The following is a 23,461-nucleotide window of genomic DNA, read 5'->3' as shown; positions in this document are numbered from 1 at the left end:
GAAATTGCTGATGGTTTCATCAACAGTAATGAAATCATAGAAGAATTAATAGAAGAGTTTGTTAAATTCAATTGTTGTTTGCAGTGAAGAATTTGTCCTTTTTCTGAATTAAGGGAGGGAGAGAGAGAGAGAGTACTAGATTCTGTACTCCTCACAGCAACTATTTCAACCCTCTACCCTCCATAACTATTGACTCTGCTAAACACAAGCAAAGACCCAGAATGAATTTGTGCTTCCACATTTTGCTCAGTGGTGCAATCTCTACATCTTGCACTAATCATTATTCCCACTCCTTTCTCCCCACAATATTGGTTCTTTGGAATTTGTTCTTTTCCTACAATTTGTAACTGTTCAAGAGATGTGGGAAGTAACTATGAAAAAGGCTTGCCTAATCCATATTAGTGCAGAATATTTCAAAATGGGGTTCTGAGGAACAGCAGAGTTCCATGAAAGGCATTCTGGAATTCTGTAAAATAAAATGTTTTTTTTCAAATAAAGTTTTATAAAACTTTATTTTACTAAGCAAATTCTATTTGCCACTTTCAAAATAATGGAATATTGGAATTTTTTTAGTGAATAAATGTGTCCTCTTAAAGAACTTCAGTTTTATTTAATGTCTTTTTTGAATGACTGTGACAGGGGTTGTCTATAAATTATAAGAATGGGTTTGGGGATTCTTGGGACAAACTATATAATGAGCTCCACACCAAAACTAAGTTCAGAAACCGCTGATCTAATTACTTAAACATGGTTGTTCTATTAGAACAATTAGTCTAGTGTTATATGAGATTCTACCTGTTACCATTATCATTCATATTGTTTTTTCCTTTTGCAGATCATAAGTGGTCAAAACCTTCCGAAGCCTCAAGGTTCTGGTGCCAAGGGAGACATTACCGATCCATATGTTACTATTGAAATATTTGGTATACCAGCAGACTGTGCTGAAGAGAAAACCAAGACAATTAATAATAACGGTGATTATTTTTGGTTATTAATAAAATACTATTAGCACAGGCGTAGCTAGTCACATTATTGGCTACTGAAGATTTGTTTGGTCACAGCATTGGCTGCTAGCAACATGTTAGTCACCTACTTGGCTACTAGTGACACACTAGTCACAAAATATGGCTAGTCACATTGTTAGCTGCAGATAACTTGGTCACAGAACTGGCTGCTAGCAACATGTTAGTCACACACTTGACTACGAGTAACATACTAGTCACAGAATTGGCACAGGCATGGCTACTCACATAATTAGCTTTTAGTGACATACTAGTCACACAGCTGACTAACTTGAGATAGAAAAATGTTTCATATTGTGTGTGTGTGTGCACATATCTTTTATCTTTTGTTTGTTTCAGTCATTAGACTGCAGCCATGTTAGGACATTGCTTTGAAGGGTTTGTTCAACAAATCAACCCCAGTATTTTTTATATTTTGTAAAGCCTTGTACTTATTCTGTCGGCCTCTTTTGCCAAACTGCTAAGTTACAGTGACATAAACACACCAACACCAGTTGTCAAGCAGCAGTGGGGGACAAACATAGACAGAAAGACACACAGACACATATACAACAGGATTCTTTCAGTTTCTGTCTACCAAATCCACTCAAAAGACTTTGGGCAGCCTATGGCTATTGTAGAAAACACTTACCCAAGGTATCACGCAGTGGGACTGATCCCAGAACCATGTGGTTGGGAAGGAAACTTCTTACCACACAGCCAAGCCTGCACCTTTGTGACAAAATTACTAAAACATATGAAATTTAATATATTCCCAATTGTTTAAATATTGGTGCTCTACATAAAATCTTATTCCCTTTCCATTTGAAATTTTTTTTTATCATAACTCAATTTCAAAACTAAAATTTAACATTTACTATAAAACTTGTTAAAAATGAAACTAATTTGTTTCATCACATTTAATTCCTTAGCGTTCAGATTACTCTGCCAAATCTTATGCTTATTTATTCACATTGTTTTGAATTAATCATGCATTATCTCATACCTTCGAGATTCCAATGCTGTGAATGTATATTTTTAGAATAACATTGTAGGGTAGGTATGAACAGCTGGATTTGGCCACTTCAATCATAAAACAGGTAGAATATTTTGGCCTGATATGGCCAGTTTGAATGCTAAAGGATTATTCAAACAATCTATTATTTAATTGATTAAATCAATGGTTCTCAACCAGAGTCCATATAAGATTTTGTTGTTAAAATTTATGTGCAATATTTTATTTATTTCTACAATGCATCAAATATCTTAACAATTTTTTTATACAATTCCTAATAATATTTAATTATAGAAACATAATATGATATTTTAAACATCGAATGGTTATGGGGTGGGGTGTGTCAATCTGAGTAGAAAAAAAGAATTAAAGGGGTCCATAAGGAAAAATTAGTTGAGAAACCTGTGTTAAATGGTTGACAAATAATAATAATAATAAATGTGTAATAGAACCAGTGTATGTGTTTATTATTGGCATGACCCTCTTGAGACAAAAAATCTGTTTCAACACACTACTTCAAATGAAGAATCTTGCAAACCAGATACAAAAACGAAATTCTTTTTTCAGTGTTTTCTAATTAATATTGAACATTTTTTTATCAATTGCAGGTTATAACCCTATTTTTGATGAAAGTTTTGAATTCCAAATTAATCTACCTGAACTTGCACTAATTCGGTTTGCTGTGTTAGACGATGACTATATCGGAGATGAGTTTATTGGTCAATGTACGATACCATTTGAATGTATGGAGACTGGTAAGTAAAACAGTTTAATGGGTCGTCCCATAAATAATGCGTTTTTTTTTTAATACTTCTTTTATCTTTCAAAATTAAGATAAATAAAGTTCTTTTTTAATCTAAAATATACTCTCCTTCATTTTCAACAATGCTCTTCCATCTATCTGGCAGACTTGCAAGGCCCCTCTTCCAAAATTCACTTGTTCGTGATGAAAAATACTCCTCCAGTACTGTTCTGACCTCGTCTGCAGAATTCATATTTTTTCTGTCCAAATGATTTTGAAGACTGCAGAATAAATGATAATCAGATGGGGCAATGTCCAGCAAATATAGTGGGTGGGGCATCATTTCCCATTCAAAGTGCTCCAGCCTTTGGAATGTCATCCTCGCTGTATGTAGCCAAGCATTATCCTTTCATCTTGAAACCAAAGATGGTCATTTTTCTTTTAGTGTTGACTTAAGGTGTTCAAGCTGCTCGCAGTAGATCTCCTTTGTTCTTATTTGGTTTGGATTTAAAAGTTTGAAGTGGACTAAACCTTTCATATCCCACCAAACAGATAACACCTTACATGGGTGCTGGTGTTTCTCCTTTCCCTACCTACTGTCTTCACTGCTTGACATTTTTATAGAGAACCTATTTCTCGTCACCAGTCACTGTTTGGTCCAAAAAAAGGTTCATTTGTGAGATGTGACAGCAAAGAAGCGCACACATTCACTCTTTGCACGCAATTAGACCTGGAAAGTTTGTGAGGAACCCATTGACCCAATTTGCTGACTTTTTTGATGGCACACAGGTGTTGATGAATGGTTGAATGACCAAATCCAAGCTACTCTGCTAGTTCCTCAACAGTTACAATGGGATTTTATTCCAACAGGTTTTGCAGGACATCCTCATCTAACTCTATAAATCTTCCAGGACAAGGCTTGTCTTCAAGGCTGTAGTTTCCAGCTCAGAATTTTTGGAACAACCATTCACAGTGGCTTACACTTATTGTCCAATCCCTATATACTGCATTAATATTCCTCATACTTTTCATTGCATTGTTACCTTTATTGAACTCATAAAGCAAAATATGCTGAATATGCTCCTTTGTTACTTCCATTATAGCTTTGAAAAAATAACTGTTAAAATCGAACTGCACTCTTCAAAACTTGCACTAAGAATAAGGACAAGGTAAAATTGCTACCTGCTTTTATAGCAAGTTGATGCAGGTAGCTTATCCCATCTCCCTCCAACTTTTAGTTCATGCAATTGAAAAAACCGCATTATTTATGGGATGACCCAATAGTTAGGTTTCTCTGACCAAGAAAGTGTGTGTGGGGGTATGCATGCATATGTGTGTGTGTGTGTGCATATATGTATATATATGTTTGTGTATATATATGTACATATATATACATATATAAATTTGAAACAAAGGTTCTTACTTCACTGATTAAGGAACTTTTATACACTGATGATTGTAATCTAGTCAGTCACTCTGAAACGGGCCTGCAGTCTTTTATATTTGCATTTGACACAGTGTGTGATGATTTTGGCATGACCATCAACTTGAAAAAAACAGTTATAATGTTTCAAGTTGCATGTTGTGCTGTTTGCAACCCACCTAAAATTTTTGTTATGGGTTAGTTACTTGAGGTTGTTGACTCTTTCATTTACCTTGGAAACTCTGTACAAAATAATGGAAATCTGGACACAGAAATACATCAGCGAATTCAATGGGCAACACAAGCATTTGGTGGTTTGAAGTCGTGCGTTTCACGCCAATGACATATGATTAACAACACAAAATTGGCTCTTTGCAAATCATTTGTCTTACCATCCATGTTGTAGTCTTCTGAAACATGGATGTGTTATGAAAGACATTTCAAATTGTTAAAATGATTCCAAAAATACCTTCGCCACATTTTAAACATTAAATGGGGCTTTTTTTACTCCAGACACAGATGTCTTTGCATCTGCAGGTATCACTTCAATTAAATCAATGATTCTGAAAAGTCAAATGTGATGGTCTGGCCATATTGTTTGAATGGCAGATGAATGCACACCCAAACAGCTATTTTATGGTGAGCTTGCAGAAGGGAAATGCAATCAGTGTAAACCTAAAAAGTGGTTTAAAGAAGGCATAAGGACTACCATGAAGGCACTTGGAATGGATCCAAAGGCCATAGAAACCCTTGCTTCGGATTGAGCTGGATGTTGAACAAAAGTGTGGAATGGAGTGAAAGTGTTTGAAAGGCCAGGATAATACATGCAAGACTCAAGGTAGATTTAAAGAAAAATGTTACAATCAAGAAGATGAATCTCAGTGACCTTTTTTTGTGCACAGTTTGTGACAGACTGTGCCTTTCTTTTGCTGGACTCATCTGAGGACACATGGAAAATGAACCTCCATCAACTGTTCTGCCTATATATCTGTGCACACTTTTCAATGCCATGTATGCCGTAAGGTTTGCAATTCTAATGGCAGCCTCAAAAAACATTTTAAGTTACACAAAGATCAGAACTTAACTGCAGCTCTTGGTGATCCAAATCAGATATGCAATTTATGTCGGTGTCTTTTCAGTATATTGAAAAGCCACATCAGATGCCATGATGAATCTAAGGTGTAGGTACAAGAAATGGTCAGACTCTGCATAAGGAGTAGCCAACCACCACCATATATATATATATATATATATATATGTTAATTCTCTAAATGAAGTATTAACAGTAACTGCACGATAAAGTGTAGTATATTGCCACTTAAGTGTGGCTGACCCCTAGGGGTGGATGTTACTGTTGCTTTTAACCCCAGGAGGACATCTCCTCCAGCTGGCTTATCGACACACTACTGTGTCGATAAGCCAGCTGGAGGAGATGTCCTCCTGGGGCTAAAAGCAACAGTAACATCCACCCCTAGGGGTCAGCCACACTTAAGTGGCAATATACTACACTTTATATATATATATATATATATATATATATATATATATATATATAGGCAGGCACAGATGTGACTGTGGATAAGTTTGCTTCCTAATCTCATGGTTTTGGGTTCAGTCCCATTGCATGGCACCTTGGGCAAGTGTCTTCTACTTAGCCTTGGGCTTACCAAAGCGTGTGAGTGGATTTGGTAAATGGAAACTGTCTGTGTTTGTCTCTCACCACTGCTTGACAACCAATGTGGGTGTGTTTGTGTCCCTGTAATTTAGTGGAAGTAACAGGCTTAAAAAATATAAAGACTAGGATTTAATCAACTAAAATTCTTCAAAGCAGTGCCCCAGCATAGCCACAGTGTAATACCTGAAACAAGTAAAAGATAGAAGGTAAAAGCTATGTATTCTTTTATATGTTTCAACCCTAATACTGTGGCCATGCTAGAATATTACCTTAAGAGAATTTTTTATGAGAGAAACATTAACATCAACTTCACCAGTTTAGGAAACCTGTGAAGGCCATGGGCACTACCGCTCCATCCTGGCCCAACAAGTAGCAAAAAAAATATTTTGCTAGTCAACTTTCCATTCTCTTGAGCAATAATATAAATACTAGCTATGTATTAGGTAATTTTAATTAACTATGTTCTCCTTTCTCTTCCCATTACAAATATGTAACCCTTATCAATTTAACAAACAATTATTGGTGCTTTTTATAATTTTTTTCTTGTTTTCTGTATGTTATTTCTCTTATCTCAATTTTTGACAATCAGACTTAACCACTTCATACAGGTTTTTTCTTCTCAACCAGTTTTAAACTTGTTGATTATTCATTGCAGATCACTTGTAATTTTGTTAGTATTTCTCATATCTCTAACAAATGTTTCTCATTGATATGCACCCACTTGTAGCATTCTCCTTGAAAAATCACTTTAGATCACTTCAGCTCTGCTTGCTATTATGAAGGCCACATCAAACACCGACAATACACCTCTCAGGAAACACTTGAAAACTTGAAGTTAAAAAAAATACAAAAGGAAAAGGCAAAAAATATATTTAAAAATTCATTGAAATTTAAAGATAGATGTAAGAGAATTGCTGATAATAGAAATGGTAGGGTGCTGGACTTAAATGGTGAGACATTTAGTTACATCTTGTATAGGAGCAGGCATGTCTGTGTGAAGCTCACATTGCAACCATGTGGTATCAGGTTCCACTGCACAGCATCTTGGGCAAATGTCTTCTACTGTAGCCCTGGGTCAACCAATACCTTGTGAGTGGATTTGAGTAAAACCTAGTTACTGATTGATCTAGCAAGTGGGGGCAGGGAGGATTGTGCTCAATAATGTTATTGAGAGGAAGACCCCAAGACAGTGCGCATTCTCTCCTGATGACCCCATAAACCTGCTAGCTTCTAGTATTGTGGAGCTTTCGACTGGTAACTCTTGCATCTGCAACTTGTTTGCAAAATGTGTGTGTGTGCATGTGCTTGTCTGTATGCGTACATGTATATATGAATTGCATTTCTATATATGGGTATATATATGTATGTGTGTGTATATATGTATGTGTGTATGAGTTTGTTCTCCACTACTGCATGACAACTGATGTTGGTTTGTTTGTATCCCTCTAACTTAGCAAAAGAGACCAATTGAGTAGAGTAAGTACCAGACTTAAAAATAAGTACTGAGGTTGATTTGTTTGACTAGACCCTTCAGGGCAGTGCCCAAGCATGGCCATTGTCTAATGACTGAAACAAGTAAAAGATAAAAGACATTTAATAAGTGAATTTTTTTTAATGTTTGTGATTGTTTGGATTATTTTTTTTCCCCCTTTTTTTCAAGGTTACCGCCATATTCGGCTTCTGTCTTTTACCGGTGATGAATTACCTGGAAGTACGTTGTTTGTTCATATTGCAATCACAAACAGACGAGGTGGTGGGGTAAGGAAGATCTTCCTTCTTCAATTAAACAGCTTATATTTAGTTTCTTCAGTTAAATATGTCTTCTTGTTGTCGTTCCTCCCTGCCTGCTCCCCCACACCATCCTCCTCCACCTGTATGCTCTATCTTATGTCACATTGTAAGGTCATACTGTCACACATCAAGTGTTGCATTGAAATGGATAAAAACTGAAAAAGAAAAAGGTAAAAAAAAAACATGTAGGTGAGGTACAGGATGCATTGTTGTGTGATTAAGAAGTCTGCTTTTGCAACCCTGTGATTCTGAGTTCAGTTCCACTGTGCACCACCTTAAGCAACACTTTATCATAGATTCATGAATTGTGTACAGTTCTGTTGTGTGTGTGTATGTATATGTACACACACAAGCATATATATATTTTGTGTGTGTGTGTGTGTGTGTACATATATGTGTAAGTGTGCTGTATATATTATGTACATATACAAAGTGTGCATATACTGATGTATGTACACACACACACACAAAGTTTGAGTGTGCATGTACATACACAAGGTGTGCATATACTGATGTATGTACAACACACACACACACACACACACACACACACACATATATATATATATATACACACAGAGATTCACACACACTCCCACGCATGAACAAAACACAAAGAGGAAGAGAGATACCAAACAAAAGAAATTAAAATATTCTCTCAGAGAACAATGGTACACTCATGTTAAACTAGATGTAGAAAAAAAAAGAACAGGCTATTCAACAATACTAGTTGCCTTCAGTCCCAATAACAGTCCTGAGAAAGCTACAGAATTGCAAGCTAACATCTGATCCCCTCAATGAATCCTTGGCATGTGGTGCCACCAATGATGTCCCAGATTCAGTAGTCCAGGAGACTGAAATGAACAGAGCTATGGGGTCTTCTAATGTTGGAGATTTTGGAGGTCACATGACAACAAATAAGCCATGGAAAAAGTATAAAAACTGTGTGAAAAAAGACCTGAAGAAACTAGATATGAACAAAAGTGAATGGGAAACTGATGCTCTGGATTGGAACAAGTGGAGAGCTGCTGTTAGGAGTGGTTGCAACGCCTGGATGGGGAAAAGGTGATTCGGTGGTCTGAGCTTAAAAGGGCCTGTCAGAAAGGAATGATTGGAACTGAAATCAACAGTGAATATTGGATATGTATTGTGTGTAGGATACAGAATCATATAAAGTCACATGAAAACCGAAATGACCAGGCAGGTGATAATCTTGAACCCTGACCACCTCTTACTTGTGTCATATGTCACAAAACCATAAAAAAGATGCATTGACAATCACTCATCTTTCCTTCTAATAACATGTCCAGCCCATCTCATTTGAGCCAAGATGACATGTTGTTCAATTGAGTTACAACATGCCATGTGCATAACTTCTGTATCTGGTATAAAACATTCCTACTTGACTCCCAAGATATGCCTGAGGCACTTTTGGTGAAATTTCTCCAGTAATTTTTATATGATGCCTGTGAGTGATCCACATCTCACTCAAATAAAAAAGTGTAATTGACACACACATTTTATAGACACTGATTTTTGTCTGCAAGGAAATACCTCTATCCACCTATACTCACTTTTCCAGCTTTCCAAATGTAACACTTCCCTTCTCTATTCAATTGTATATCTGCATCAAAACCACTATCTCTTGACAGTGTGATTCCAAGGTAAACAAAAATGTCGATGACTTCTAACCTTGTTCCATTTGCAAAAATATTTGGTTCAAAATATGCTTGTCCTGGCACTAGAGTAAACATTACTTTGGTTTTCCCAAGACCAATTGTGAGTCCAAAATGTACACATGCAGTGGAACATCTGTCCATTATATATTGCATATCCTCCTCTGAGTGTGCCAACAAATCAGTATCATCAGTGTAAATCAATTCTCTGACAAGTGTTCTGAAAATCTTTCCTTTGCAGTTAAATTGGGTAAGATTAAAAATGTGACCAGATGTCCAAAATTTGATTCTGATTCCCTTGTTGCGATCCTTGAAGGCATACCAAAGCAACACAGCAAAATAGAGATAAATGTAGGGGTAGGGATATCTCCCTGTTTGACACCATTATCCACTGAAAATTCATGAGATAGCTCACCATTAAAGACTACCTGAGCTTTCATGTTTCTATGTAGTTCCTTAAAGATGTGTACAAAATGTATTGAGCAACACACAAAGCAATCCACAGTGCCTCCCTGTTTACCACGTCAAATACCTTAGTTAGATCTATGAAGACTTGATATAGTGGCATTTGTCCCTCTAAGCATTTTTCCTAAACCTGCCTTGCAGAAAATATCATGTCCATTGTTCCTCACTCAGATCTGAAACCGCACTGTTCCTCAGGAATCATATGTGGACACATTATCAATGAGACGATCTAACATGATTCTTGAAAGCATCTTCCCGGTATGTGCCAAAAGAGTGATACCTCTAAAATTACCACACACTGATTGTGGGCCCTTACCTTTGTATACAGGGATTAGAATGCCATTTATCCATGCCTATGGCACGAGTTATGAGGCTATGAATTTCAGATGAAATATGATCCTCTCCTGCTTTAGGAATTTCAGCTGGAATACTGTCCAATTCAAAGGCTTTACCTGATCTCAATTTATATAATGCCAGATTTACTTCTTCAATTGAAGATGTATTGTTCATGTGTTACTGCAACTCTCTCTCTCATCCATGTTTACAACGTAAGGGTTACAGAAAAGATCTGCAAAGTGTTCTGTCCATTTATTCATTATTCCAGGGCGATCTTTAATAGATTCATTTCCATCTTTTGACTTTGAGGGAAGATATGATGAAGATTGATGTTCAAAAGCTTGCCACAATAAGCTATAAAAGCTTTCAGTTTCTTAGTGTTCTTTCAAGCCTATCTACTCAATCTAAAAGGGTTCTCACATTCCAACAGGCTTGGTTAAGAGAAACCCTATTCCTTGCATACTTGTTATCATCGTTTATATCAATTCCTTGTTCATTCTTGCTAAATAGCCACAGTAAACTAACCAGCAAGGAAAAGACATAATTTTTAGTGCACCTTTACTAGCACCTACTCAGTATATCCAGGTGAACAGTGTTCTAAAAAAGGCTACTCAGGCACAGGATTCTCCACCAAAAACAGTTCCTGCCCATAAAAACATGGTAGCAATGTTAAGATAAGAACTCTGTCACCTTATATGCAGATATGTAACTGTATGCTTCCAACGAGTCAAGTCTGCATACATTGCCACAACTCTATCGCTTTTTGACTTTTTGAAAAGTGATGATTGTATGATGATGGTGTTTTGTTGGGGGCATATTTGTACTTCATTGGATTTCAGTGACAAACGCTTATACAATACTAAGTTGTCCTACTAGTCATCTTGCTTGTCACTGAAATCTTCTATATACATATATGTGTGTGTGTGTATATATATATATATATATATATATATATATATATATATATATATATATATATGAGGTCTGATCAATAAGTATCTGGACTATTGCCATAATATTGAAGCTAAAACAAGAAGAGTGAAGCCACTTGGCTAAGATTGACCTTGAACTCTGCTGTGCTTGTGCACTAAGTTTTAACATTCTAGCTTACTTCTGCTGTTTACAGCAGTGTTTGGAAGGAAGGTATGTAGTGTGTGATCATTGCATTGACTATGACAGAGAAAGTTGTCATGGCAATACTGCCCAGAGGCCTACGCAACGTTGCAGAAAGTGTATGGAGAGGAGTGTATGAGCCACACACAAGTGTATGAGTGGTTCAGACATTTCCAAGATGGTCGATAAAATGTCGATATTGATGAATGTTCTGGGAGACACACAACCAGCAGAACTGAGAAAAACATTGCAGCTGTGAGGGGAAATCCTGGAATCATCATCTGAGAGTTATCAGGGGATGTGCAGATTAGTTACAGTTCAGTTCAGTCCATTATCACTGAAGATTTGGATATGTGACGCGTGTCTGCCAAGTTTGTGCCAAAATTGCTTTCAGCTGACCAAAAAGACACTCGGGTTTCATTGGTGCAAAATCTCCTTTATTTGTGTCGAGAATGATGAAGACTTTGCATCGGTCCCTGGCAAGTATTGCCAAGCTTTTGGCAAAATTTGATGCAGATTCTCTGCTCACCTTTCTCTGTCATAGTCAATGCGATAATCACACCTTCCTTCCAAGCACTGCTGTATGATTGGATGCACATAGTGTTAAATAATATTCAACAAGCCATAGTGAGTCCTAAAAATAGCTCCGAAGCAGTAGTCCAATACAACAGCTCTACTAAAAACTAGCATAAATAGATATTAAATTTAGGTTTAATCAATACATAGAAATGTATATCAATGGACTTATTTATTCTTTTCAGTATCTAATCAAAAAAAGGTTTTCTTTTTACTAAAATTTCTATTTTCTTACCTTATTTTAACTTTATTGACTAATTGTGAAAAATTTTTTTATCTTTGATTTTACCACTAAAATGAATGCTTTTATTAAAGCTTGAATATTGTGTTTTCACAGAAAGGGAGCAAGCGTGGCCTCAAATCAAGTCGAACCCATAAACAGGAGTCGATATCAGTGAAGAATACAGGGATCAAGTGTATAGATGAGACTTTCAAGGTGAGACATTATTTTAATAGCATCAGTCATCATACATGTATAAATATATATATGTACACACATGCATGCATGCATATATATATATATATATATATATATATATATATATATATATATAGGTATGTATAGGTGCAGGTATGGCTATATGGTAAGAAGCTTGTTTCCCAGCCACATGGTTCTGGGTTCAGGCCAACCAAAGCCTTGTGAATGGATATGGCAGACGGAAACTGAAAGAAGCCTGCCGTGTATATATATATATATATATATATATATATATATATATATATATATATGTATATGTTTGTGTGTCTGTGTTTCTCCCTCCACCATCGCTTGACAACTGATGTTGGTGTGTTTACATCCCCGTAACTTAGTGATTTGGCAAAAGACTTAAACAAATAAAAAAATATATGTCCAAACACATAATGTACATATATATGTATAAACACATATGCAGTGATACTTCGCAGTACAAGTTTAATTTGTTCCATGACCAAGCTTGTTTTGTAAATCATTTTTCCCCATTGAAATTAATTAAAATATAATTAATCCGTCCCAGTTCTCAAAAACCACCCAAACAGAAAAGCTGCAGTTACAAGGAAAATGACAATCATAAAATCATAGTAAAAGAGAATGCAAAAGAAATATGTAAATTGGTTTTATTGATTTAATCACCTTAAAGATGGGATGATTTATGTGCAAGGGAGATGATGGAGTAGGGAGGAGGAGGCAGATTATTGTTTGAAAGGAGGATCTCCTTCCATTAAAACTTCAGGAAGAACAATTTCTGGCATTTTCTCTCTCACTTAGCTTAATTTGGCCTTTTTGAACACACTTTCTTCACTTTTCACACTTGGAAGTCATTTCATTAGAAACATATTAAGAGAAGTGTGCTTTTTCCTACCTTTTAAACTGTTACAAAAATGCACCAGAGCATTGTCATTAAATAAAGCAGCTGCATGATGTGTAGGTACCTTTTCAGGATGACTTTTATCTACAAATTCAGAAACATACTGCCACTTTGCCAACACTGCTTTTATGCCGCTTGTAGAGATAGCCTTCTCTGCTGCAATGTCCTCTTCCAGGGAACTAATCTCTTCCACCGCATCCAAATGCTACTGCTCCTGAAGCTGCAAGAGTTCATCTGTTGTCAGCTCCTCTGAGAGTTCCTCAACGAGATTGTTAATGTCCTCATCATCAATCTCAAGGCCCATGGACTTGCTAAGAGACTCTATCTCCTTAACTACAGGTGTCTCAGACTCAAACCCTTCACAGTCTCTTTCATATACACAGTCAAGCCACAGCTTCCACTATGCAGGGTTCAGCGTTCTCTTGGTTACACCCTACCGGGCCATATCAATGATTCTTTTTTCAGGCAGTTAACAATGTTATAGTGCTCCTTCCAAAACTCACAAAGGGTTAGATTTGTACTTCAAAGCACCGACAAAACAGGTGTTTGGTGTACAATTTCTTAAAATTAGAAATCACCTATTGGTTCATGGGCTGCAAGTTAGGAGTGGTGTTACATAAAAGGGACAGAACTTTTATGAATTTAGATTCATCCAGAATATTATCTTTGAGATTAGGAGGGTAAGCAGGAGCATTTTTGAGGACATGGAGGGCCCTTGAGAAAAAGGTTGTTCTCCAAAAGGTACTTTTTCCCTGCTGGTTTGAAGACAAGGTTGATCCACTCAGTGAAGAATTGCCTGGTGACCCAGGCCTTAACGTTTACCCTCCACATGACCTGCAGCTTGAACGTTTGTGGGTTTTCAGGACAGTAGATAAAGAGCAGCTTAATCTTCAAGTCTCCACTCACATTGGCACAAAAGGCGAGAGTTAACCTATCTTTCATAGGCTTGTGTCCCGGCATTTTCTTCTCCTCTGCAGTTATGTAGGTTTGTGTGATCCTTTAGTTTAATTGGTTCAGTTAAATTGTTTATATATATATATATATATATATATATATATTAACATAGGGTAAAAATCATATATTAATATCGATTAATTACCAAATAGAGTATATATATATCCACACACATATATACTAGCAATGCACCCCGACATTGCCCAGGTATTATGACCTACAGCTACATTGTATTATTTCTTCCTTTCTTAAGGGCAGAATTGGCATATGAGGAGTATGAAGCAAACAACTCTTCTTTATAAACATGTTTTTGGTCATTTTCTGATGAACAACACTGTAGTTTCCATCTACCAAATTCAGTCACAAGTCTGTGGTTGGCCTAGGACTACAGTAGAAAACACTTGCCCAAGGTACCATGCAGAGGGACTGAACGTGAAACCATGTGGTTAGGAAGCAAACTTCTCAACCACACATTCTTGCACCTAATATGTGTGTGTTTACATTTGTTGTTAAATCAAGTAGTGTCCCACTGTCTCATTGTTCAGGTAGAGTTGCCTCCCTTAGCTAAAGACCTCAAACTTGTGTGACCCAACTTTGATTTTGAGGTTATTTTTGTAGTAAAAAAGAGTTGTACAAAAAACATACTTTATTTGGTAGCTGAAAGATTACTGAATCTTTTGATCCCTCATACATCAAGATCAGCAACTCTGTTTTATATATCAAGATAAACACTTTCTTATTGCTGGAAGTGAAAATGAGAAACTTAAGTTTTTAATCTTTGTCTTAGTTTATTTTCATGTAATGCCAATTAATGTTTCTCTCCTGTACAGCATTCTTGCCAGCCATTTTCTCATATATTATGTAGCTTAGATTAGTACAATTTCTCCTGTTTTATGTTAGTAAGTACAATACAATAGAACAGTATGATTTGTTTCATATGCTATGTTAGGCAGCTTGAAGATCAAAGGCATGTGATGTTCAGGAATGCAAAGCAGTGTATTAGAGGGTATAGAGATGTGGTAGGTTAGAAATGTGTGCAAATAGATAATGGTATGCTTGTGCTTAGTGACTCAGAGAAGAAAGATGCGAGGAGATGTCATTATGAAAGGTTGTTAAATGTGGAGAAGGAGAGTCTTTCAAATATTGAACCAATTGAAGAACCAGCCATCAGAGTTGATATAGATAAGGCAATTAAGAAATTGAAGACTAGGAAAGCCTCTGGACTATCAGATATGGACTACCAAGATGATTAGAATATCAGCCTAGTCACTTGCATAGTTAATCATGTTATTCAGGAAAGTGTCATCCCCAAAGACTGGTGTAGCAGTATATAGAGTCAGCTGCTATAAAGGTAAAGGTGATGCCTTAGATAGAAACAACTACAGATGTATCAAACTGCTGAATCAGATCATGAAAATTACAGAGAGAGTTATATCTCAACTATTTAGGAATAGAATTAAACTAGATGAGATGCAGTTTGGTTTTGTTCCAGAGAGAAGTATCACAGATGCCATCTTCATAGTGAGACAGTTGCAATAAATTTGGCCAAAAGTAAGCCATTGTACTTAGCCTTTGTTGAACTGGAGAAAGCTTTCAACAGGATTCCCCGCTCTCTTATTTGATGGTCTCTAAGTAAGCTAGGAGTGGAGGAGTGGCTTGTTAGAGTAGTTCAAGCCATGTACAGTGATTCTGTCAGTAAGGTGAGAGTTGGCCTTGAATACAGTGATGAATTTAACATACCAGTTGGAGTACGCCAGGGATCAGTTCTTACTTCACTCTTATTCATCATAGTTCTCCAGTCCATAACAGATGAATTCAAAACTGGATGCCCATGGGAACTACTGTATGCTGATGATCTTGCTCTTATTGCAGTGTCTGAAGCAGAATTGAAGAAGTTCCAGGTTTGGAAGCAAAACCTAGAATCAAAGGGCCTTACAGTTAACTTAGCTAAGACTAAAGTTGTTGTTAGTGAGAGATGAGAAAAGACTTTCATTCTGGCTGGTAAATGGTCCTGCTCAATATGTAGGAAAGGAGTGGAATGTAATTCCATTTGCTGCACCAAGTGTAAGCTGTAGACACAAGAGATGCAGTGGAATCATGGGTAGGTTATCAGATAAGGTAATTTTCCTGTGTGGCAGATGGGCAGAAGCAATAATGCCCAGGAAACTCTCTTGAGGTAGTAGCTAGTTTTTGCTATTTAGGTGACCAAAGTAGTAAAGGTGGTGAATGCTCTGAAAGTGTTGTTTTTAGAATAAGATAGAGGAAGTTCAGAGAACTACTACCTCTGTTGGCAGCAAAAGGACTCTCTCTCAGAGTGAAAGGTAGATTGTATGATGCTTGTGTGAGAATGGCTATGTTACATGGTAGTATTCTCCATTGGATTTGCAGCATCAGTGTGCATGATCAACAAAGCACAATTGTGAGAAAAGTTAGGCATAAGAGGGATTAAATGTGGTATGCAGGAGAGGAGAATGTGTTGGTTTGGACATGTGATGCATGCAAGTGAAGACAGCTGTATACAGAAGTGCTTGTGATTGAAAGTTGATGGTTCCTATGGAAGAAGGAGACATAGGATGAAGTGGTGAGGACCAATCTTAGGATGTTGGAGCTGATGGAGGAAATGACTGTGGACCAAGATGTTTGGCAATATGAGGTTCTAGAGAAGACCCATCTATGAAACTGAGTGCTAGAAGAGTTGTGTCCCACCCATTTGTAACAACACACTTTTCACCCACTCTCCCCTAAGAAACCAAACTACAACTCCTCTTCGAACTGCATCTTTCACTTCCTCACATTTTCTTTTCATAAACTATGACTGTTTTCCAATCCCCTTTCTTGCCCTCACTGCATCGCTGTTCCCCCCGACCCCTATTTTTCTACCTAGGTTCTATGCTCATATTCTTGTTACTTGTGAGTAAACCCTAACACTACACCATCTCTCTTCTACTTTCTCTTACACTTTTGCTGTTTCCTACTCTCTGTCTCTTTCCCTTGGTCACTCTCTTTCTCTCTCCTTCTCTTGATTTTCCTCTAAGTAACCAAGTATCTCCTTTACATCAGCATACTTGTTTCTGATCCCCCCCCCTCTCTCTCTCTCTCTCTCCCCCCCCTCTCCCTCTCCCCCCTCTCTCTCTCCCCCATGTACCTCTTCTTATAGTAAGACACCTATTTCTGCCTCTCTATTTCTCTGTTACACTCTAACATTTCATCATCTGATGCTGGATTACCTCCTCTAATACCCCCCCCCCCTCTGTTGTGGCAAGACACCTGCTTCTGTCTCTTTGTCACACTCTAGTGTTTCGTCCTCTGATATAAGTTCTGCTCCTCTCATAATTTCTTGTCTTGTGAGCTACTTGGTTACCCTGCTAGTGCTGGTGCCACTTTAAAAGCATCCAGTCTTCAATGTAACATGGTTGGTGTTTGGAAGTGCATCTAGCTGTAGAAATTATGCCAGAACTAACCTCACCTGTGCTAGTGCCACATAAAAAAACACTGAGTTCACTCTGCAGAGTGGTTGGTGTTAAGGAAGGGAATCCAGCTGGAAAATCCCTGTCAAAACAGACACAATAACCTATGGTAGTTTTTCTATCTGACCAGCTTCTGTCAACCATCCTACCCATGCATGCATAGGAGATGGACGTTAAACAATGATTATATATATATATATATATATATATATATTTCCATATACAGTATGTGTGTATATGTATGTGTGTGTATATATATATATATATATATATATATATATTTCCATATACAGTATGTGTGTATATATATATATATATATATATATATATATAGCAATAAGAAAATGGAGGGGAATAGGTGGTATTCATCAACTTGCAGGCATTGTAAATTGACACAATACAATGTCTGCAAGTTGATGAATACCACCTATTTCCCACCATTTTCTTATTGCTATATAAATTATTGGTAAAATATCTTCTTACCCACACCCATTTATTGCACTTGGTAATACGAAGGAAAAACACTAGTGTAATAATAATTGGGTATTCTTCCAGCAGTATATTGGATAGATATTACCCCTTAGTGGGTTGGATACACACACACACGCACGCACACACACACACACACACACACACTGGATTTTCTTGTCACAAGTGACAAATTAGGGTTCAGTAGTAGAAAGCAGTAAATGTGATTTATGGACACTCATGTGTCTCTTGAGGCCTGCAAATCTCTTGGCAAATGGATCAAGTTAAGGACTCTGTTTGCTCGAGTGCTTGTGGACAATTTACATGTTTTCTTGTGTGGACAGCAAGGCCTACTTTGCTCCAGGCCGCAAAACCACGGTAGATATGGTTTGCATTTATAGGAGTGGCATTTTGCCAGTGTGCCTTCATGCTTGCATGAAGTTGGTCCTGTAGTGGCGCGAAATTATAGCCGCCATTGAGGAAGTACTATTCTGCGCATGCACAAGGGACTTCACCACCGGAAGCCCCTCGATTGCGCATGCATAGTAAAACTAGTACTTAAAGAGTGGGTTTCACTTTCTTAGACAGTTGAGCGAGAGACCTTCGACGTGACAACCCTCGCTCCTCAACGAAGCACTCTTCACCACGATGCCTTCGATGGTGATAGCTACTTGCTTCTCTGGCAGGCATCAAGGAAGCTCTTAATCTTCCAATACCAATTACAAATTAATCAGCGGCTGCTAAGCTGAGTGACACAGGATTTATATCACCAAGCATCATCAAAAAATAAAACTTATTTTTATTATGTTGTTAAATTGTTCTACTGTTCCTTAATTTATAATGCTGTTGAAAGGTGATAGAGAGAGACTAATGTCTCTATTACAACTATCAAACTTTTACAGTCCTTATGTTGGAGTCGACTTCACTCAAATCTTTGAACTGAGAAGAAGCAGGACTGGTGTCAGGGTTTGTGTTGTGATGCCTTGTTTTCCTTGGCAGAAAAGGGAATGTTCTATCACTTCAGATTGTCTTTTAGTTTGTCTTTGAAGCATAAGAGTGGCCTTCCAGTTGATCTTTCTGTTGGAAATTGACCAAAGAGGAACTGCTTCAGGATTCCGATATCACTCATGCATGAGAGATGACCTGTCCATCTAAGCTTTATTTTGATAAGGATAGCTTCAATACCTGATATGTTGCATTTACATATGTGTGTGTGTTTAATAAAACAGGAAGTTGGAAAAATTTTGTGGCATTAATACCAAAACATTTTTCCAACTTCCTGTTTCGTTATATAGTAACTCTGCAAACAATATTTCCAGAATTTCTAACTCTAATGCGTACCTCATATAACTACAACAACTACATACTGGATTGTAATACCAGAATAAGCAGATGTGCTTCAAGGGGACACAATTTAGATTTTACCCTACCTACATAGTTATATGTGTGTGAATCTCTGTCGTTCTTTGATCCATTGAATTACCTGCTCCTGAATTTATTGCCAATGCAACAAACACAATGTTTTCCATGATTTGTTTTTCAATCAATTCAAGCAATGTTTTAATTAGAAATGCCGACCAATTAATATTGTTTATAATGCGTAATATATTGTTTAGCATAAATGTACCTTGAGTCAATGTGGGTTGGTAGATGAGTAGGAGTATTGTGTTGGGTTGAACATTCATTGTAATTTTTACTAATTCCTTGGTGAATGCATAGTCCAAATGTAAACTCTACATAAGTGAAGGTGCATGACCTAGTGGTTAGATTGTTGAACTCACAATCTTATGATCATGGTTTTGGTTCCTGGACCAAACGATACATTGTATTCTTGAGAAAAGCACTTCATTTCACTTTGCTCCAGTCCCACTCAGCTGTAAATGAGTTCCAGTAATAGCTGAGAAGTTAACCCTGCAATGGACTAGCATCTCATTCAGTGAGTGGGACAAGTGTTATAATCTTATATGCTATGGAAACTAGATTAATCTTTGGCTTTATGAAGTCTTTGGCTCATGAGAGATCCTAAACCCTACACATCTCACAGCTGAGGAAATAGTCTTGAAGGAATTCTTTGCTGTAGATAAAGTTTAAATTTGTACACCTATACTAGGTGCAAGCATGTGTATGTTACCATGTGATTTCAGGTTCAGTCCTAAAGCATGGTACCTTAGGCGAGTGTTACCGTTTTGTGAATTTGGTATGCATAATCTGTGTGTGTTTGTGTCTGTCCCCCACCACATTGTTTGACAACCAATGTTGGTTTGTTTATGCCCCTGTAACAAAGCAATTTGGCAAAAGAGACCATTAGTTAAAGTACCAGAGTGAAAACAAGTACTGGAGTTGATCTCTCCAACCAGAACCCTTTAAAGGTAGTGCCCCAGTATGATTGCAACAAGTAAAAGAAACTAGAAAATAGACATACTGCTTCTTTGAATTGAAAACAAGATGGAGGATTAGTTTATGTTACACAAGATATTGGCTTGAAAAATTCAAATGTTTTTTTTTTCGTTTTTCTGTGAAGATTAAACTCACTTTCTAATCAATTATTTCAGAGTGCTGTGGGTCCCTTGAAAGAAGGACTTGAGCTAAGAGATAGTGTCCACAATGCCCTGATGTCTTTCAAAGACATCTGTGGTTTACAACCAATTGCTAACATTAAGCAAGGTGTTCGCCTTCTGGCATCGCGTGTCATCAACACCAGTGGGGACCAGTTTAGTATGTTTCTTAAAGGAATGGTAAGTATTCTTTGGATAGCCTGTTCTTTGTTGGTTTTTTTTTTTTTGTTTTTTTTTAAGTAATCAATGACAGCAGTGGATGGGACAGGAGTTGATTTAGGGTCCTACATGTATGGCTATGTGTTGAAGCAGTTTTATTTCACAACCACATTGTTCCAGTTGGCTCTCATTGCACAGGACCTGGAGCAGATTGAAAGAATTGTTAGTGGATAGGACAAAATGACTTAAGGTATTAGGATGAGGAAAACATTTGTGTGCCATGTTATGCATTATTTTAACATAGCATTATTTTTAAAACAATGCTATGTTAAAAATAATGCTTGACACAGTACACAAACTTTTTCCTCAACCTAGTATTTGTTCTGGTTCTTTGTGTTCTGAGTTCAAATCCTGCCGAGGTCAACTTCACCTTTCATCCTTTAACAATCAATAAAATGAAATGCCAATCATTCAAGACAATGGATTTGTGAGATGTAAAAGCATTGGATGAGGTGCCTCATGGTATTTGTTCAGGGTTTTTGCAGTCTGAGTTCTTGGGTGATAGATTTAACCCTTTAACTTTTAAACCAGTCATATCAGGCCCAAATATTCAATCTGTTTTATGTTAAAACTAGCCAGAGCCAGCCTCTCACACTAACCCTACAATGTCAGTCTAAATATAGACAATCACATCCTCAATATCTCAAAGCTATGGGATTATGCATGATTAATTCAAACCCATGTGGATAAATAAACATTGCTTTTGACCGAGTAATCTGAATGCTAAAAGGTTGGACTGTCACCAGGTCCGTGGGTACCTTTATGCAGAGTCGACTCTGTCACAAGCATTCAGGACTGGTCTCTCCTTTGAGGACAGCATCATCAGTCACTACTCGAACATTCTATGGGGGTGTCATCTATTCTCTTATCCTTTGTGTTTTGTAGTAATTTTAATTTCCTCACTCAGTATTCTTACCTGGAGTATACTAGTGTCTAAATGTTCCTTTGTACCACCCCTATTAGTTGTTGTAATTTTTGTCTCCATTTTGTTTCAGTACCCCCATCTGGAGTACCGAGGGTCACAGTTTATGTTGCCAGATTTAGTGAAAAAAGCTATGATCTCTTTTAATGAAGTGAGTAACTGTTTACATTTTTTAAGTTTTCCTTTCCTCCCACCAGCATCATCATCAATATTACTCCTACCACCACCATTATCATCATTATTGCTATCATTTCTAGCATCATCCTCATCAATATCAACACCATTATAATTTATCACAATCAGTATCATCATCATCATCATAAGTATCATCATTGTCACCATTGTAATTGTCATCATCGTCGTAATCATGATTGTCATTATTGCCGTTCTCATCCCAAGTATTTTTGTCGTTGCTGTCTTCAGTTGTTAAAACTGACCAAAGACTGAATTGATTTGAGAGGCAGAAAACAGAAGAAACTGACGATACAATGATGATAATCAAGGTGGTGGCGGTGGCGTTGGCAGCGGCGGTGGTGGTGGTTATGATAATGACAATGATGAGAGTGAGGATGTCTTTCATTGGTGTAACTTATAATTCTTGCACTGCACTGTTGTATGTCTTTTTCTGTGTTCCAGTTGGTGGCTAACTGTAAGACCTTGATCGAAAATGCTGATGGAATTATCTTAAAGGTAAATATAAAAGAAACAATTATCATCTTATGTCTTGGTCCCTAGTGATAGTTTAGGAATGGCAACTCAACATACAATGTTTGAAAGTGTATGTTGAGTCACCTATAAACACCTAGACAAATTGATAGATCAACAGCACACTGGGATGGCTTCTAGAACATTAATGCAGCTGTATGTATAACTAGCCACAAACAAGTAAAACAAAAGACACCAACACCTGGACATTTCAGCAACACCTCAAGACACCACTACCACTGCATCTCAAACTGTCAAGAGTGATCTGAGGGTGCCAGCTACAAAGAGTTACTAAATTTCTTTCAAATGACATCTTATTGTTTTCAACCATTTTACTGCTGAAATCAGATATATCCACTCCAAATTTCACTACTCTTCATTGTATATATATATATGAAGCGCTAGAGATTTTAAAAGCTGATCATAGCTCATTTATGCTTTTACTGCAGAAATTAGATATATCCACTCAAAATTTCACTAACCTTCACTGCAGAAAGCAGTTTTCTATACCAGTCTATCTTTTGTTGAGCAATGTTATGTTTGAAGCTATTTTTTGTTGAGATATCTCAATTGAGACAATGTGACTTGCAGAAAATTTTTTTGGTAAATATTTAACACCCATTGCTGGAATAACAATGAAATTTAGTTTTGAAGTTTAAGGGTTAAAAAAGAAAAAGAGAAAACATAATTAGATAATTTAGTTTAGAATGCCCTTGATTCTATTATAGGGCTGTTCAATCAGGGCTAACCAGAGGCTAAACAACAACAGCCTAAACACAACAACACACGTGAACTCTACTGCTACTACACAGTAGAACTCTGCTACTAACTTATTTATTCATCTACTCCCATTTACATACAGTTGAACTATGAAAACCTGACCCACCAACACTATCACTGCTTTAACTATGAACACAAGTTACATGCTAACACAAGTTTCACAGTTCAGCATAGTTATCTCCCTTTCCTACTCTCAGTTCCGACCCCCACCATTATACTGCTACATCATCAT

At 37.0% G+C, this 23,461-nt stretch overlaps 1 protein-coding gene across 6 annotated transcripts in view; it reads left to right on the top strand.

Moving 5' to 3' along the window:
* The window catches only part of LOC106870770 (inactive phospholipase C-like protein 1), a 191,682-nt gene that overhangs the window by 155,421 nt on the left and 12,800 nt on the right, over window positions 1-23,461 (top strand). For all 6 annotated transcript variants that reach the window (XM_089340302.1, XM_089340304.1, XM_089340300.1 and 3 more), the window contains 7 exons: window positions 836-974; window positions 2,625-2,771; window positions 7,517-7,614; window positions 12,151-12,249; window positions 20,601-20,783; window positions 21,818-21,895; window positions 22,381-22,434. In XM_089340302.1, coding sequence (XP_089196428.1) covers window positions 836-974; window positions 2,625-2,771; window positions 7,517-7,614; window positions 12,151-12,249; window positions 20,601-20,783; window positions 21,818-21,895; window positions 22,381-22,434 — 798 coding nt within the window. The remainder of the gene's footprint in view (window positions 1-835; window positions 975-2,624; window positions 2,772-7,516; window positions 7,615-12,150; window positions 12,250-20,600; window positions 20,784-21,817; window positions 21,896-22,380; window positions 22,435-23,461) is intronic.

This window comes from Octopus bimaculoides, chromosome 23, assembly GCF_046866305.1.
Source record: "Octopus bimaculoides isolate indiv1 chromosome 23, ASM4686630v1, whole genome shotgun sequence".
Lineage (NCBI taxonomy): Eukaryota > Metazoa > Mollusca > Cephalopoda > Octopoda > Octopodidae > Octopus > Octopus bimaculoides.
The sequence above is the reverse complement of the archived record's forward strand: the minus strand, read 5'-3'. Positions and strand labels throughout refer to the sequence as shown.